The sequence below is a fragment of the Aquarana catesbeiana genome, linkage group LG01 (genome assembly GCF_042186555.1).
Source record: "Aquarana catesbeiana isolate 2022-GZ linkage group LG01, ASM4218655v1, whole genome shotgun sequence".
NCBI classification, from domain to species: domain Eukaryota; kingdom Metazoa; phylum Chordata; class Amphibia; order Anura; family Ranidae; genus Aquarana; species Aquarana catesbeiana.
Window position 1 is genome coordinate 68,910,687 of NC_133324.1, and position 18,799 is coordinate 68,929,485.

The window sequence follows — 18,799 nt, forward strand, 5'->3', positions numbered from 1 at the left end:
CGGAATTTCCGACAACAAGCTCCCATCGAACATTTTCTGCTGGAAAATACGACCGTGTGTACAGGGCATAAGTCATATGATCTCCTCCTCAGGACTACACGTTCTATCATCCCGAGCCCCAGGGTGCATGGATGCTCCCTGTATAATGGCACAGAAGCGTCCTCATGGCAGCATGTAGTCCTCTCCAGAAGTGCAAATGGCAGAATGGCTCCAGCGGGGCTCCACAGGAGCCTGGAATCCAAGGGGCCATCCTGAAAGGAACTGGGTGAAACTACAGAAAAGGTTCCTTTCACACAGACTATTCAATCAGGTCCAGCTGTCAGTTTTTCAGGTGGACTTGTCCAGGTCCAGGAAGAAGAAAAAAAAATTGCATCCTTTTCGCGTTTTCTGGACCTAAATGTGATGGATTGGTGGTAGCCTGATGTAAGCAGAAACAAGTCAATTTACATCCGGCACCCCATAGAGCCATCATGGTTCTGCGTCAGGCCGCTATCAAAATGTAGACAAAAAGTGAATGGACACTTATGTTACAAATCTGACATCTGTCCTGTTCAGCTCCAAATCAGCAGCTGATCTTCTTATGAATCAGATGATCTTCTTATGATTCTTATGAATCCTCTGCTAAATGGGTGTCCCCAAATGAAAGAAACCTAAAACAGGAAGAAACTGCACACAATATAAGTCTTGAGGTCAATCACTTAAAAAATTTAAGTATTTAATATGATTTTATGGAAGCCCTCACTTTTTTTTTTGCGATAAAAAAAGGGTAATTTTTGTTCAGTATTATGCATTGCTATTTCTCAAAGAGCTGGAAAATATCAGTGGCTCACATCTATCAACTGATGTTTGCTTAGTCATTATTGTTTAATTGCTAACCAATACTCTACACCGGCCATTCTCTACCAGGGTCCCGTGGAACCCTAAGCTTCTTCCAGAGGTAGTCAAGGGGTTCCTTGAGCTGTGGCTAGCTGACCTCCTATGTGATGGTGCCTGCATAGTTCCAGGTCCTATACCCCTTGTCATAGCCAGAGCCACCATGACTGTAATGCCCCGTACACACGATCGGACTTTACGAGAACAAAACCGTGGATTTTTGTTCGAAGGGTGTTTGGTTCCAACTTGTCTTGCATACACACGGTCACACAAATGTTGGCCTACAATTATGAACGTAGTGACGTACAAGACGTGTGTGATATCTCCATTACGAATGCTAGTTTTACAAGACCAAGCACTTCTGGCTCATACTTGATTCCGAGCATGCGTGGACTTTTGTGCGATGAACATGTATACACATGATCGGAAAGTCCGACAACAAACATTTGTTGGCGGAAAATTTGAGAACCTGCTAGCCAACATTTGTTGTCGGAAAGTCAAATGTCCGATGGAGCATACACACGGTCGGACTTACCGCCAACAAGCTCACTTCCAACATTTCCCATCGGAAAGTCCGATCGTGTGTACTCGGCATTAGGGAACATTCTTTCCATTGACTACCACCAACAGAAGGTGTATTTTCCCAAAGACCACCAATGAACAAATTTTAGCAGGGGTTCCCTAAAACCTGAAAATTATTGCAAGGATTCCTTTGGGGTAAAAAAAGTTGAGAAAGGCTGCTCTACACGATTATTCCTAGCTTGGATCTCTGACCTACTGTCTGCATTGCTAAGCTATCTAGCGATCAGTAATTTTGGATCCCAGAAGGTCCAAACACAGCATTATGAGCCCAGCTGAGAACTCATACTGTAGGATAACTGGGCTGCACACAATCTGTATTTCCACGTCCTGGGCTGGCTCAGAGTCCTGAAAAAGGTCAACGCAACATGTTGTAATATTTTCCTTGCTGAGCTGAGCTATGCATTACAGTACCTGGAAACTATGAATAGGAGTTTTCTTTAGTTGAACTTGAGAAAGAGCAGATGTCAGAGAAGTCTCACTTTTCATTGCACTTGTAGAGAAAAATGCTGACACACTTCTATGTTAGCTGTGATGTTTTTCTACGTGAGAATTATTTTACTATAATCCAAGGGCAAAGATGAGGAAATACTTTGGTGCATTTCTTCTTAGAGTGGACTACGCAGTTATTTTATTATCCAGTACACGAGAGTTAAAGCTGAACTCCAGGTATGGTTTTTTACTTAGTTATATTGTTAACAGCTTGGACCAGCATAGGAATGGCTCTGCCATACCTGTGGGATCACTGTGCGCAAAATCACTCTAGCAGTTAACCGGCACTACAGTGATCATCGCAGTCTTCCGTGGTCCATGCCAGGCAACTGCCCTGCTGCTTTGTAACCACAGGATGCCATTCACAGAACGCCTTGCATTTTTTACTTTTAATGAAAATCTTCAGCGCCCCACCTTGTCCAGTCAGAGAATGCTTTTCATTCAGAAATATGCTAGGCATTCTATAAACGGCTCCCGTGCCAAGTGAGCGACCCCCTGTGGTCACTATGCAGAAGGGCAACCACTCAGCACAGGACCCTGAAGACAATGGTGATCACTGTAGCACCGACAACTACTGCAGCGATTCTACGCTTCCACCCTGGTCCCCCAGGTATGTCACATGCATATGGCCAAGCCGCACCGCTGTGACTATGCAATATAATCCATTGCGACCCTTGACTGCTTTGTGTGCCGCTTAAAGCGGGGGTCCACCTATCTATCGTTTTTTTTTTTTTTGAGTTCATTCACAAACTTTTCTTCTCAGCATTACATACTCACATATTGTGTGTAATATGTCCGCCTGTGTCAGATTTCATCGGAAAGAATAACTTATATTATTCACTGCAGGCGGTTTCCATCTTCATTGTGGGCATTTGAAGCCCACAAGCATTTATTTCCTGGATGTGGTGAATGCTGTGCTCCCAGTATTCACCGCTCGTTCCCGCACATGCTCAGTGGCATCCTGGGAAGCCTGAGACTAGCTCCCAGGAGTCTGGGAGAGGCTAGAGACACGCCTACTCCCACGGGAGGAGAACCAGGAAGTGCAAAGAAGAATAGAAAAATAAAAGGTAATTACGGCGATTTAAATTTTTTAAACGGCATGTCAGCATCTAGGCAAGGAAGAGAATACATACAGATATTGTTCAAAATTTGGGTGGAACCCCGCTTTAAGCTCACTGAAACAGGGTGTGAATCCCAAACATCCACCACAGGGAGTGCCGACAAGGGAGGGAGCTCCTCCCAGCTCCTATAATCACTGGCAATGAAGAAAGGACTCCCTGGAGCCGCACATCCATGCTGTCCCTATGCTGGGTGTATGAATAGCAACCTCAGCCTGGACTCCGAACAGGCCATACCCCCAACGCGTTTCACCCCACCCCTCAGAGCTTAGTCATGGGGATCAAGATCCCAGGCATGAGGGAGTATTTATGCATCATTGGCCATCATTTAAATGTGCAGAGGATCAACTTGTGTGTAGAGTGAGAATGCGTGTGAAAGAATGTTGGAGAATGCTAGTTTATAATTGAAAAGTGTGGGATAATTAAACTGCTAAGGCTGTGAATTATAAAAAAAAATAAAATAATTAAAATAAAAAATAAATATATTTTTTTAAAGTTTATTTTATTTTTTCATTTATTTTATTTTTTTAACTTTATTTTTTCATTTTATTTTTATTATTTTCATTATTTTTTAAAAATATTTTTCTGAAGCTGCCCCCTACAGCGCGACTTCAGCCTGGCTTGGAAACGATTTCTGCAATAGAAGTCAATGCAAGCCACTCCGAAGACGGCCCAAGGTAGTACAGGAACCTTTTTCTAAGTCAGAGCAACTTGAGTCGCATGATTGGAATTTCCGTAGAAAAAAACCTTGGATGGTTTTTCCGACGGAATTCCGCTCAAGCTTGGCTTGCATACACACGGTCACACAAAAGTTCTCTGAACTTTCGGCCGTCAAGAACGCGGTGACGTACAACACTGCGACGAGCCGAGAAAATGAAGTTCAATACTTCCAAGCATTCGTCGAATTTTTTCCGAGCATGCGTAAGAATTTTGCGCGTCGGAATTGCTACAGACGATCGGAATTTCCAATAGGAACTTTTTCCAGCGGAAAAATAGAAAACCTGCTGTCGGAAATAGACAATGAAAGACACATTATGTGTACATGTTCCGGCAAATTATAAACTGACAGTTATAATGATCTAGAATACTAGAATCTGTAACAGATCACCAAATTACATTTGGGTTCATATAAACTCAACATACACTAGTAATCATGATGTGACACTGGGTTCCGCTACTCTGCAAATATAATTGTAGAACTTAGTGTAATATTTATGGTACTAACACAGAACAAAAGAATAAATGTAAGATATGACTCATTAATGCGGAAATAAAGAAAAGTAACAAATACTCGTATGATGATTCACAATATGTGTCTGGGCCCGACAGGACATATCCTGTGGGCAATAAAGACTTAAAAAGGAGAAGGTAATAAGAAGGAATAATAAGGGAAAGAACCCGAAAGGGGGTGAGATAAGGGTATAGGATATAGCAAAGGGGAAAATAACAGGGAAAGGAAAATGAAGAGAAGGGGAAGTCCACGGGGTGGAGAGGAAGGAGACTAGAGAGAGAGTAGTGTGGAATCAAACCGGGAGGGGTGGGAATACACTACCCACGGTTGCCAGATCCGGAGAAATTTACCATGCGTGTCTGATGCCACGGCCGTCAGCTTTTCATTAACCATGATATAGTTTATGCGTTTTTTAACTGCCTCGAAGCTGAGAGTCGGGGTTTTCCAGGCCTTTGCTATGGTTAATTTAGTTGCAGTAAAAATATGGGATGCCAAATGACGTTCTGGTCTTAATAATTCTATGATCGGTTTCCCCAAGATTGCTTCAAAAGGATCTCTTTTTATATTAGTATGGAAGAGGTTGCGAAGCAATGCATAGACTCTGACCCATAATCTACAAACCCTGGGGCACTGCCACCAGATATGTGCCATCGTGCCCTCCAGAGAACACCCACGAAACCACAAAGGGGAATATGTTGGGATGAAACTAGCTAATCTGGCTGGGGTGTAATACCATCTATACAGTACCTTATAGGCATTTTCCAAAAAAAGTACATTTTTGGAACATTTGGACAGTGTGATAGTCATAACCTGCCAATCCTCTGGGTCCACTCTCCTCCCCAGTTCTGCCTCCCACTGAAGGTGGTATGGCCTCAGGGGTGGTCTTTTGGAGCTTATTATAGCTTATTATGGCTGTATATATTAAAGAAATCAAACCCGAGGACTGGGGTCGTGATCTACAAAGGCTTTCGAAGGGAGTTAACGTATAGGGAGTTGGTTGAGATTTTGTGAGGGTTTGGAGGAAGTGACAGATTTGTATATAGCTGTAGTACTCTCTAAGGGGGATATTATAGGAGGAACGTAAAGCTGCAAACGGGATGATCTTAGTAGGGGTGAACATAGAGTGGACATCAATAAAGCCGTTTTCAGTCCACCACGTAAATTGCAATGGATTATCACGTCCAGGAGGAAATAGTGGACATTGAAGAAGACGCCAAAGAGGGAGGTGAGGAGAGATTAAGCCCGGCGAATATTTAACTGAATCCCATAAGCGAAGAGAGTGGGCCAAGCATGGACCAATAGTGTTTGGGCGGTTTGAGGGAGCCAAGGGAGGGAGGCTAGTGATATCGGATGCGAGTCCACCATATCAATAGTGGCCCAAAGTGGCATTTGCTGTTTCTCATGAAGATGAGATAATGGGGCAATGGCCGCTGCCGTATAATAAGCATGAAGATTGGGTACCGAGAGGCCGCCATTGATCCTATGAGCATACAGCACCTGCCTTTTAATCCTGGGTTTTATGGAACCCCAAATAAATTGCATAATTTGGCGTTGATGTATGCGAAGAACATATGAAGGGACCTGGACCAGTAAGACCCGAAAATAATATAGCAACTTTGGGAGATATGTCATACGGATGGTTGCAATCCTTCCGAACCAAGACAATGGACGGGTGGACCAATAATAGAGCATAGCCGTCAGTTTACGAAACAATAAAGGGTAATTGGCTTGGTATAGGCCAGAGTATTTTGGAGTGAGCCGAATCCCTAGGTAGGGTAATGCTTCCAACCATTGGAAGGGAAATGTGGATTGAAGAGCCCCCAACTCTGAGGAGGAGAGGTTGATTGACATTGCTCTAGATTTGGTGGGGTTGACGCATAGGCCAGAGAAGGTGGCAAAAGTATCTAAAAGCGAGAGCAAATTCGGGAGAGAGATTATTGGTTTTGTGATGGTCAGCAGGATATCATCCGCAAATAATGATAACTTATGCAAATTGCCCGCCACCTCTAACCCTGCTATATCCGGATGGGATCGGATAGCCTCCGCCAAGGGTTCCAGTGCCAGAATAAATAAAAATGGAGAAATGGGGCAGCCTTGGCAGGTACCCCATTTAATGGGGAAGATAGTAGACTCAAACCCATAATATTTCACTTTGGCTTGAGGGGAGTCATAAATAGCAGAAACCCACCGCATAAAGGAGGCACCGAATCCATAACCTTTAAGTACCTGTGTCAAGTAGGACCACGACAATGTATCAAAAGCTTTGTTGATATCTAATGACAAAAACATTGTTTCTAGGGACCTGTTATGAACAATATGCTGTATTTGGAGGAGGCGTCTTATAGCGTCCCCTGCCTGTCTTCTTGGGACAAAGCCCACTTGATCTTTTCTTATTAAACGTGGAAAGAAGGAATTGAGGCGGTTGGCCAGGATTTTGGTTAAAATTTTCATGTCGGTGTTAATTAGTGAGATTGGCCTGAAGTTAGCCCACGATGAATGATCTCTGTCAGGTTTAGGGATCATAACAACGTTGGCAGTCAGCAAATTGGGTGTAAATAAGCGACCATCCTTAACTGAATTATACATATCTGTTAGATGACTAACATCTGCTATTTTCCGGTAATAAATTGCCATAAAGCCATCTGGGCCGGGTCTTTTACCTACCTTCAATTCCTTAATGCACTGCAGGACTTCCGAGACTTGTATGTCTCGATCCATCAGAGATGTGTGGGATTCCGACAGGGAAGGTAGAGATAGGTTTGCCAAAAAGGCGTCAAGGCCCTGAGAGGAAGAATGATAGGGTTCAGAATACAATTTAGTAAGGCGATACCGAAATTCTTCCAGAACTCGCTGGGGGTTGCCGGTAAGAGTATTGTGACCGGTACGTAGTGTAATGGGAGCAAACTTAGGGGCAAAGGTTTGCAGTCTATTAGCCAACATTGCATTTGGTTTGTTGGCTTTGACATACCATTTTTGTCGGGCCCAACGTAAAGTACGTTCCGCCTCGTCTGTCAAACATAAATCAAGCTCTGTACGGGCCTTATCTAAAAGCTTGCGATTAGCGGGGATGGGGAGTTGTTTGAAGGTCATTACCAATGCCTCCAATTTTGACTCCAATTCATGACGTGCCTGTGCCCTCTCCCTTTTGCGTTTGGACGCTAGGCGAATAATGTGGCCCCGTAGCACTGCCTTATATGCTTCCCACAATGTAACAGGAGACGATACTGATCCTGAGTTAAACTTAAAATATTCCACAGAGGCCTTATGGATGTCTTTTAAAATCTCTTTGTATTATTCCACATTTTTCAATGGAAGATTTCCCTTTACTACTTTTTTGGGCACAACCCAAAATTTGGGATCTTCGATGATAACTAGGACAAATAGAGAGGGTAAATCTCCAGAACATGGGGAACAGACTGCAATAAAAAGCTGACAGGTGTTCTAATTCTTCTCTAATCCAAAACTAAAAAAAAATAAGAAAAAAGTTTTGCCTTCAGTTATACTTTAATTACCTGCAGTACTGCTTTTGGTCAGCAGATGTCACACTTAATGCAAAGTGAAAATATCTTCATGTAATGAATGATGTATTCTCAGGATCCAAGCAATACAAGTTCCCTGGAGGAATTATTCAGTGGGCTCGTTACCGCAGGAATGGAACTGGTTTAAACGCTACTGAGAAAATCTACAGCGAATCTGTCAATACGGTAAGATGGTCTACTTTGTTCAACTCAAAGGGAGCCTGTTGTATAAGGCCTTTTTCATAAGAGGTGTACTTGAGGTTGCCACCTCTTCTTCAAGCCAAACTAGAACACTTTAGCGGCATTTGGGTGCCCCAAGGAGAGTAGTAAGGCGGGCAAAATATGATGCACCCTGCCCTGTGCACGCCCTCACTTCCATTTACTTCCCCATCCCCACTTGTAGCCTGGCATTACAGCCGATAGAATTTATATTTAATTTTTTTTTTTTATATCGTAGCCTCGCTGGCGGAATGATTGTGTCAGATTTTTGCGTCTCAAAACGGTACAATTGTTTTGCATATAAATTTGGCGTTTTATATTGTAGGCCTGTAATTCTTAGTAATAACACACTTAAATCTGTCCAAACAAGAGTCTAGTAGACATCCCGGGTATGATAAAGTTTGAAACACAAAATCATAAATTATAATATAATAAATAACTATAAATAATTATAAATAATAATATAATAATAATAAAATGAATTTCCCCACGATTCACTATCGCTCAATTCTGCAAGTGTTCTAATTTATTATCGCTGTTTTCTAGCTGATCTGAAACCACTTTTGACGTAAAGGGACACTTTTTGGTTGCTATGGACAATCTCCAGTTTCCAGGCAGAAAGAACAGTATATATAATATAAAACTGCATGCAGGGCATTGGACAAACCACTAGGGACAAAATGGATGTCAAATGATTTCATACAGTAATGTAATCTGTAAGATTACAGTGTACTGCATGTGATATGTATTTTGAATTTGCCACCAGGCTCCCCCCCCCAGTGCGTCGCGACGCTCGCAGGGAACGGAGCCTGGCATACAGAGGCATCGGGCAGAGGACAGAGCCCGCAGACACAGCAGGGGGACATCGCAGGATCCTGGGGACAAGGTTAGTACACCGCACCAGGATCCTGCAATGCAATCCCAAGTGTGGCTCGGGGTTACCGCTAATGGTACTGAAATTTAACCCCGAGCCACACTCGGGAAAACCGCCAGGGAGGTTAAAGGAGCTGTAAAGTCTTAGGGCTTTTCACCTTAATGCATTCTATGCATTAAGGTAAAAAACCTTCTGTGCTGCAGCTGCGCCCCCAGAGCCTCCCTTTTTCTTATCTGAACCCAATTGTTCCAGAGATGAGCACAAGCCCAGCAGCTCCAGCTGCTGTCTCAGGGTCCTCATTGGATAGATTGACAGCAGCAGCCATTGGCACCCACTGCTGTCAATCAAATGCAGTGACACGGGGGGGGGGGGGGGGCGAGTCCTGCTGTGTCAATGGATGCAGCAGCAGGACTCGGGATTGTGCCCGCACGGGTGCTCCCTTGGCTCTCTGTGGGGGCACTCAAGAAGAAGAGGAGCCAGGAGCGCTTCCGAGGGACCCCAAAAAAGGAGGATCAGGGCCTGCTCTGTGCAAAACCTTTGCACAGAGGAGGTAAGTATGACATGTTTGTTATTTTGAAAAGAAAAAAAAAATAAAACCGAACCTTTACAATCACTTTAAAGTTGCACTCAATATTTTTGTTTGTTTATGAAACTTGGTTTTAGTTATAAAGACGTTACTGTATATATCACAATGGCTAAATCTGTGTCTGTAGTGAAACTATAGTTTTCAAACCTTAATACTATACATAACATGTTATTATTATTTTTTTTTTTTCGGTTTCAATGTTTTTATTAAAGTTTTTCACAAGAGAGAATACAAAAATGTTTACAAAGAACACATACAGTATAAAATATATACTAAACAGGTGGATATCCAAACATTTTCTAAGCATGAAAATACACCTAAAGTGTGCGTTCTTCCAAGTATAAATAGATTGTACTATCAGTGTCTTTATGGGGTAGCCCCAAAACTTGTTTAGTACTCCAAATGTGACAAAATGCATCTGTCTCCATATACAGTTAAAGATAGAGCTTCTACATATTGCAATTTCAAATTAAAAGTCAGCTCATAACTCTTAGTAGATTGTAGATGTGCTTAATATCTACTGTATACATCAGAGAAAGGGGTCAACACCTTCATAAAGAGGAAACCGCATCCCTGAAACCGGATTTCACATTAAGGGAATAATCACTGTTCAGGGTTTATAGGGAATAGGCCAGAAGAGCCTCGTAAGACTACAGCAAAGACTGAAAAAAAGGAGAAAGAGCGAAAAGAAAGGTTGAAGGGAAAAGTAGGGAATGACCTCACGCTTTGAATCCCACCACCCTGAAGCTGCTCTAATCAGGTATAGATCGAGGATCTCCAGTCAGATACTTGACCCATGGGTCCCAGACTTTCTCGAACATCTGCATTTTATCATTCGAGATCGCTGTCTCATTAATCATAATCCAGGAAAGTTTGTGCTTGAGCTGTTTCGAATTGCAAGACAGCCGATTTCCAAGATTTTGCAATAATAATTTTTTCAGAAATAAATATAAATGCTATGAGACATCTCTGGGATTTCGATGCTGTCTCCACCTTACAGCCCAGCAGCTCCTGTCTCGGGGATTTGACAAGGTTTACTTGGGTGAGAGTGTAAATGAAATTATACACCTGTAGCGGGCACCTACTTTTAGGTAGGTGACCCTTCCTTGTAGTTTCTATTTCAGGTAAATTTAGACAGGCTCATGCTATTACAGCAGGTCTGTCTGTTGTTAATTTCCATTTGAGTGACAGGTAGTTTGTATGCTAATCTTGGCCAATCATTAATTTGCTTGGTAACACCCGGGACTCTCATATAAAAGGGGAGTTACGTGGTTCCGGGAGAGAGTTCGAGTTGAGGTCCTGCTCTGAGGAGCGTGAGAAACCAGCCAGGTTCCTGGAGGGGGAGGTGGAGGTTTTCCCCTCCGGGGAACCGACGGCGCTTCACCCCTGCAGTACGGGTGGAGAACCGGTCCTCTTGGAGCAAGAGACGACATCTCACAGCATGTAGTCGCTAGTGTCGATGGCCACCCCTGCAGGGAGGGAAGCGGGCCATAAAGGATAAAGGAAACTAAGAATCATTGCGGAAGAAGTAGCAACAAAGCGGAAGGAAACTGGGCGATCGATCGTTTATGAGTGGCACGTGGACTATTGATCACATGAGTGAAAGCCCAAGGGAAGGGTACTACCAGAGGCTAAGGGTTGTTGGTACGCAAGTCAAGTGAGATGGGCTGTGATGGCCTATGACTTTGGGTTCCGCAATGCCCCGGGATTCCAATCAGTCAAGCGGGGAAGAGTTATTTAGAGTGACTTTTCTTTAGCTCAACTTGGAAGTACCATGTAGATGGGAAGTAGTGGTAAAAAGGTAGCGGTAAAGCTGCAAGCACACATATAGAGATACGGACTGTTCTTTAAAAGTCATGCAGATAATGAAGTTATTCAGAGTGACTCTTTATCGATTATTCTCTATCAAATCTACTTCCATCTTCCCTGATTGAAGAAATCACACAAAGTGATTTCCTAACTATCCGCAATTGATTATAGTTTTTCTCTAAGAGCCATTGAAAGATGATAATGTAACAAAGAGCATCTCAAAGGAAGTCCTTCTCCCATCCCAGTTTATGTTGATGAATAAAGCAAGAGAAAAGCATTAAAGACTGTGAGTTATGAATCTATGGGCTGCGAGGGTTGGAAGGTAAACGTGAATTATGGATATAGCTATAATCAGCCGCTCCTTCGGGGGTAAGCGCTACACACCCTAATCCGATAACGTCTTACCTTAGGGCATTGCCACCACACATGGTACATTGTACCTCCTGTCTGCATCCACGGAAACACAAAGGAGATGCTGCCGGTACATAGGTTGCCAGCCTGACTGGAACCATGTATCATCTCAGAAGCACTTTATAATTCGCTTCTATAATAGAAATATTTATAAGTGACCTCGAGGCCCCTTGGGGTTATTCGATATTTTACTCCAGGAGTATATAAGGAGTTTGGCAATTCTAGAGAAATGCTTAAATAAAGCATTACAATTTAACTACACCCATTAGATTTTAGTCGACTAAATTAAACTTTTTCATCATAGTTTTCATCAATTGACTTAATACTATTTTTAATTTCCTTTAGTTTTCGCCACTGAAAACATGCAGCTGATAAAAACTATGACCAAAATATTTTCATCAAGGAAATGAACACTGATGGATACTGCCCATTCCCAGCACACTCCCTCCATTTCTTAGACCTCTTTCACACGGGGCGGATCCACTCAGCAGGAGTCCGCCAGCTCAGCGGGAGATCGCTCCGTTGATCTCTGCTGAGCAGATGGATGACAGGTCTGTCTCTGCTCACTGAGCGGGGCAGGACCTGTCAGAGCCCTGCTGATTTCTATGGGGAGATCAGGCGAAAACAGACAGCATGTTTCGTTTTCATCAGATCTCATCCAATCCGCCAGATGGCTGTTTTTAGCGTATCGGATGGCAGACGGGTGTCAGCAGACACATCTCCCCTGACATCCACCTTCCCATAGGAGTCAATGGGTGGCCTGTTCGGATCCGCCTGAAAAACGGACATTCGGATCTGTGCGGGCTTATTGTATGAAAGGGGCCTAACTCTGTTGCAGCCACTATCAGAATCCCCAATCTTGGCTGGTATTGGACAAAAATTGGGGGCGGAGTGGTCAGGCCTAGTGATTGATTGCTAGAACCAAGCACTGTTACTTGGATATCTTTGGCAGCTGAGGCAGCAGAAGGAGCACCAGGAGAGCGCTGGTGCTGGCAGGGGGATGCTTACACCAACACTATGGTTTGATTTACTAAAGGCAATTAGTCTGTTCACTTTGCATGTAATTATTCCATTAGCTTAGTAAATGCGGGCAAAATTCACTTTGCAAAGAATGCCGAATCACGTGCAGGAAAAAAACAACAACTTATTTTTGCTTGAACATGATTGGATGGTGGAAGTCAATAGAGCTTCACCTCATTCACTAAGCTAAGAGAAACTTCCCTTGCCAAGTCAACAGCCTATTGACTGTTTTAGTAAATTAACCCCTATATTTTAAGTGCTCAAGATGACTGCATTTTAAAAGAGAAGAGACACAGGGCTTATTTTCATCCATGGACCCAGAGCCTATATTTGGATCCAGAGTCCTCTTCGTGCACCATTGACCTGAGGTGGAGACAGATGTAGACACCACAAGGTGCTTCGTTTTTACAGCCATGTTATTTCATACACTTTGATGGACATGACAGGCTCACTTTAAGTCCCACTTTAAGTGCCATTTACTTGCTGTATGTTTGTTTGGTGCTCTTGTGTATGGGGTCAATCCAATGGAATATTCCTAATCACTACTGACCACAGTGGGTATCACTGTAACTAACAGTTCTTTTCTTTGCTCTCAGCACTCTGACACCCTCACTCTGGCGACATTGAACATTACCACCAATGGACTAAGACAACCACATTTCCACTTCAATGCCCATGAAATGGGATATGTTATCAGCGGCTGCGGTCAGGTAAGTGTTTCCTGATTCATATTCTGCCTGAAATCTGTATATTAACATTCCTCAGCATGGTGCTCCTGGCTGAGGATAAACATCATTACTTTTACCAGTTGACCAGCCTAGCACAGTATCCTCTGGTAGCTGTCAGACTTGGCATTCACTGACACAGATTAATCTGATTATTATGGGGTTAATTTACTGAGTTAAAAAACGCAGAAAAAAATACGGTATATTAACGCAAGCGGAAACAAGTTTGTAAATTTTCAAAAGAATTGTGCGGTAATTAACTACTGTGGTACTGTAACGTTTGGATAATGCGGTAATTACTGCATATTTCCATGCAGTAATTTATCGCACTGAGCTGGTTGCTAAGGCGTGGGCTGGGAAGCCCTTAACAACAGGTTCCCTGCTGACAGCTGAATGTAAATAAAAAAATAAAAATGCATACCAGGCCTTTTGGGTCTGATACGGATTTTAAGGGGAACCCCACACCAAAATAAAAAAACAAAAAACGGCGTGGAGTCCTCCCCAAAATCCATACCAGATCCTTATCCAAGCATTCAGCCTGGCATCTCAGAAAAGGGAGGGGATGAGCGAGCGCCCCCCGCTCCTGAACCATAACAGGCCACATGCCCCCCTCAACATGGGGGGGTGCTTTGGGGGCCACATGCCCCCCCACCCCAAAGCACCTTGTCCCCATGTTGATGGGGATAAGGGCCTCTTCCCCACAACCCTGGGTGGTGGTTGTGGGGGTCTGCGGGTGGGGGAGCTTATCGGAATCTGAAAGCCTCCTTTGACAAGGGGGCCCCCATATCCTGCCCCCCCCCCCATGTGAAAGAATATTGGGTACATTGTACCTCTACTTATTCACCAAAAAGAAATAAAAACACACACACAGTTTTTGACAATTCCTTAACCACTTAAGCCTCTTTTTTAGATGTGTTGTTTACAAGTTAAAAACAGTTTTTTGCTAGAAATTTACTTAGAACCCCCAAACATTATACATTTTGTTTAATAAATGAATAAAAAAAATAAGACAACAGTAAAGTTAGCTCAATTTTTTTTTTATATTGTGAAAGATAATGTTACGCCGAGTAAACTGATACCCAACATGTCACGCTCCAAAACTGCACCCGCTCGTGGAATGGTGGCAAACTTTTACCCTTAAAAATCTCCATAGGCGACATTTAAAAAATTCTACAGGTTGCATGTTTTGAGTTACAGAGGAGGTCTAGGGCTAGAATTATTCCTCTCGCTCTACCGATCACGGCGATACATCACATGTGTGGTTTGGACACTGTTTTCATATACGGGTGCTACTCATGTATGCGTTCACTTCTGCACGCGAGCTCGGCGGGACGGGCGCGTTTAAAAAATTTTTTTCTTATTTATCTTACCTTTTATTTTTTTGTTTTTACACTGTTTTTTAAAAAAAAAAAAAAATGTGTCACTTTTATTCCTATTACAAGGAATGTAAACATCCCTTGTTATAGAAAAAAAAGCATGACAGGACCTCTTAAATACAGGCATACCCCACTTTTAAGTACACAATGGGGTTTATTTACTAAAGCTAGAAAGTGCAAAATCAGGCTCACTTCTGCACAGAAACCAATGAGCTTCCAGGCTTTATTACCAAAGCTTAGTTGAATAAGCTGGGGTTAGAAGCTCATTGGTTTCTATGCAGAAGTGAGCCTGATTTTGCACTTTCTAGCTTTAGTAAATAAACCCCATTGTGTACTTAAAAGTGGGGTATGCCTGTATGAGATCTGGGGTCAAAAAGACCTCAGATCTCATATTTACACTAAAATGCAATGAAAAAAAAAATTGTCATTTAAAAAAAATGATTTAAAAAAATGGCCCTTTAAGAGCTATGGGCAGAAGTGACGTTTTGACGTCGCTTCCACCCTGCAATGTCATGGAGATGGGTGGGGGCCATCTTCCCCTCACTCGTCTCCATGCCCAGCCACAGAGAGGACCGTATCGCCTCCGCCGCTGCCGACGGCGCCGGTAAGCGGCGGAGGCTACCAGAGAGTGGTGGGAAGGGGGGGGGGTGCCCTCTCCCACCACCGATAAAAGTGATCTTATATCGGCGTTCCAGAAGTGGTTAAAAAAAAAATCTGAAAAAAAAAAATGTCCCCCCGAAGTAGCTCCAACGTCAATCACGATGCCCGCCGCACAACCGGACCCGAAAACGGAGAAAAAAACCCCCTCCGGCCCACGTTTGTTATTTTTAAATGAAAAAAAAACAAGACTTTAGTATGACTTTAAGTACTACAGTTTGTCACCATTTATATATATTATATTGTGTTTGCATGCACTAAAATTCATTTTAGTTTTATTTTTTCTAAAAGAAAAAAAAAACTGCACAAATACCGCGCAACAAAAATTGCAACAGCCACCATGTTATTTTCCAGGGCCTCTACTTTCAGAAAATATATACTGTTTGGCAGGACTTTTTTTCTCAGAGAATAGGTGCAGGAACTCAATCATGCCCGCCACACACACATACCTGCCAAACGGCATCAAATAGTGCATACAACCCCTCCCTCCACTGCCCTCATCTTCTCCCCCCTCCTTAAAAGCTCCGCCATCTGTTATATTCCCTACCTTTGTTGCAATATTAAGCTGAAGCACCTATCTGGCTGTAGTACCTCCCAGCATACTATACTATGCTACAGTCACTTGCAAAGGAGGTCATGTACTGTAGTAGAAGCATCAACAACTGGTCACCAGGGAAAAAATGGAGACCACAGAGGGTGCAGCCTACCACAGACCCTTTCCTGCCGATGACTGCACTGAACCCTGGGCACCTGTTCTGTATCTCCCTTGTGCCTGTCCGGCACTCAGTGGGATCTGCGCAGGAGATCTGACCTGTGGGAGCTACTGGGAGATAAGCTATCACTTGTAAACACAGAAGCTGGACTTCAGTGTTACCAAGTGACAGTGGTGAGCAGGGAGCAGAAGACCTGAGCCAGAGGTGGTGGAACTGAGTTCCCCCTAGTTCCTGCTGAAAAAAAGCCCTGCTGTTTGGGGGTTCTAAATAATTTTCTAGCAAAATGCTGATGTTAACATGTATGTGAAAAAATGTCACAATTGCTCTGGGAGGTAAACGGGAAATGACCTCTAAGTATGAAAAGTTAAAGATTTTTTTAATGATCTTCGCTAAGACTATAACATTTTAATTAGGGCTGTTACTGATTAAAATTTTCGAGTTCGATTAATCGATTTTTTTTTAATCGATTAATTGACTAATTTCGATTAATTATAACGCACATACAGATCCAACTAATTTTAGCTGATTTAGCACCGTTGTTATGGGAACGGTTGAAGCCGGACATAGCGGGGCATGGCTAGGACGTCACACGCCATAAACTCAGCCTCACAGTGCCCATAATCTCAGCCTTAACGTGCCCATAATCGCAGCGTCACCATGCCCATAATCGCAGCGTCACCGTGCCCATAATCGCAGCCTTACCGTGCCCATAATGCTGTCTCACCGTGCCCAAAATCTCAGACTTACCTTGCCCATAATCGCAGCCTCACCGTTCCCATAATACAGTCTCACCGTGCCCATAATCGCAGCCTCACCGTGCCCATAATGCTGTCTCACCGTGCCCATAATTGCAGCCTCGCCGTGCCTATAATCGCAGCCTCACCGTGCCCATAATGCTGTCTCACCGTGCCCATAATGCTGTCTCACCGTGCCCATAATCGCAGCCTCGCCGTGCTTATAATGGCAGCCTCACCGTGTCCATAATGTAGTCTCACCATGCCCATAATGCAGTCTCACCGTGCCCATAATCGCAGCCTCACTGTAGTCAGTGCCTGTGCCTGGATTACACAGTCTGCGGGCATCTCCCGCTGTGTGTCTCGGAGCTGAGTGTGAAAACTTTGGCCACGCTGTGTGAAAAGTCCCGCCCTCCTCCTAGATCAGCTCGTGTGATAGACAGAACACTGCGTCTATAGACAGAACACTGCGTCTATCACACGAGCTGATCTAGGAGGAGGGCAGGACTTTTCTCACAGCGCGGCCAAAGTTTTCACACTCAGCTCCGAAACGCCCAGGGGAGATGCCCGCAGACTGTGTATGACATATAGTGGAGGAGGAGGAGGAAGGAGCGGAGTGCTGCGCTGCAGCCACAGCTTGACCCAAAGCGGCCCCAGGGCAGGCGGCCTACCGATCAAAGAAATTTTGATCGATCAAAAAAATTAACGATTAATCGAGGAATTAATCTTTAATTTCCACAGCCCTAATTTTAATATACTTAAAAGTTTCTGTTCAGTTTTTGAAACAGTTACACAATCTTCCCCTCAATGAGAAAGTGGCACTATGGTAGGAAATAATCTCCAGGTCAGGATATATTGATAGTTCCCAACTTTTCATGATCAGTTTATATGGAAGGCGAAAGGACTGAGATTGACCAATGTGTTTGAAGTGTGTGAGTGGGGGGTAAAAATATGGACTAATAATGGTTTACTTACTCAGATTGGGATAATTGGAGAAAAACCGGTTCCAGACTTCAGCATTGGTATAGGAGATGTGTTTTTCTTTCCGATCGGGACTCAGCATTATATTAAGAGCATCTGTGATGAGAACCTCTTCATGATTCTGGCCTTCAGTACTGGAAATCAGGTGAGATACTCTAATTGTTCCCCAATTTTTCCTTTTCTCTGTGCTTATTATTCTCCTTTATAGAAAGGACCCCTATCTAGCATACAAATTTGTCTAGAGGTCCTGTTTAACCACCCAGATGATAATTCATAGAACTCGCAGAGAATTCATGTCTCTGCTCCTGTCCATCTAAGAGTTTTGGGTGTCTCCACCTGCCTTTGTACCTTCAAGTGCCTCCTTTTAGGCCCCTTTCACACTGACGGATCGATCGGGTCTGTCTGACAGTTTTTCATGTGGACCACATCGGATCATCCATATGCGGAGCACATTGGAATCATCAATAGCTCTCTGCCGCTATCCAATCCAGTCTGGGCTGCCAAAAATGGATGGAGATCAATTCCCCATCCGCCTAACGGATTGGATCCGATGACAGTGGGATGGAAACAGACAGGCGATCTGTTCCCATCCGACTGTCCCATAGAGAAGAGTGGGCTGTGTCCATGTCCACACTGCATAGCGGAGCAGACACAAGCCTGCCATCAGCCTGCTTAGCAGAGATCAGGGGACAGATTCCCACCTGAGCAGAGGGATCCGCTTGATGGAGTCCGCACCGTCTCAAAGGGGCCATACGTTCTCTATAGTATAAAATAAATAATCAATACCCCATCATGGCCAAAGCAGGTGTGCAGACCCAGTAACCCATCTGCCCGCCTCTCCACTTTAGTCAATCAGAGGAAACCTTGCATTACTTTATAAAAA

General features: G+C 43.6%; 1 protein-coding gene and 1 long non-coding RNA gene across 2 annotated transcripts in view; one reads left to right on the forward strand and one right to left on the reverse strand.

Annotated features, from left to right (window-relative positions):
• Window positions 1-18,799, forward strand: part of LOC141131998 (oxalate decarboxylase OxdD-like) — a gene marked incomplete in the record, with an annotated part of 73,746 nt that overhangs the window by 47,070 nt on the left and 7,877 nt on the right. The window contains 3 exon segments of the mRNA XM_073619925.1: window positions 7,888-7,997; window positions 13,327-13,440; window positions 17,915-18,061. Of these exon segments, the coding sequence (XP_073476026.1) occupies window positions 7,888-7,997; window positions 13,327-13,440; window positions 17,915-18,061 (371 nt within the window).
• Window positions 1-18,799, reverse strand: part of LOC141132014 (uncharacterized) — a 219,135-nt gene that overhangs the window by 39,293 nt on the left and 161,043 nt on the right. The window lies entirely within an intron of this gene.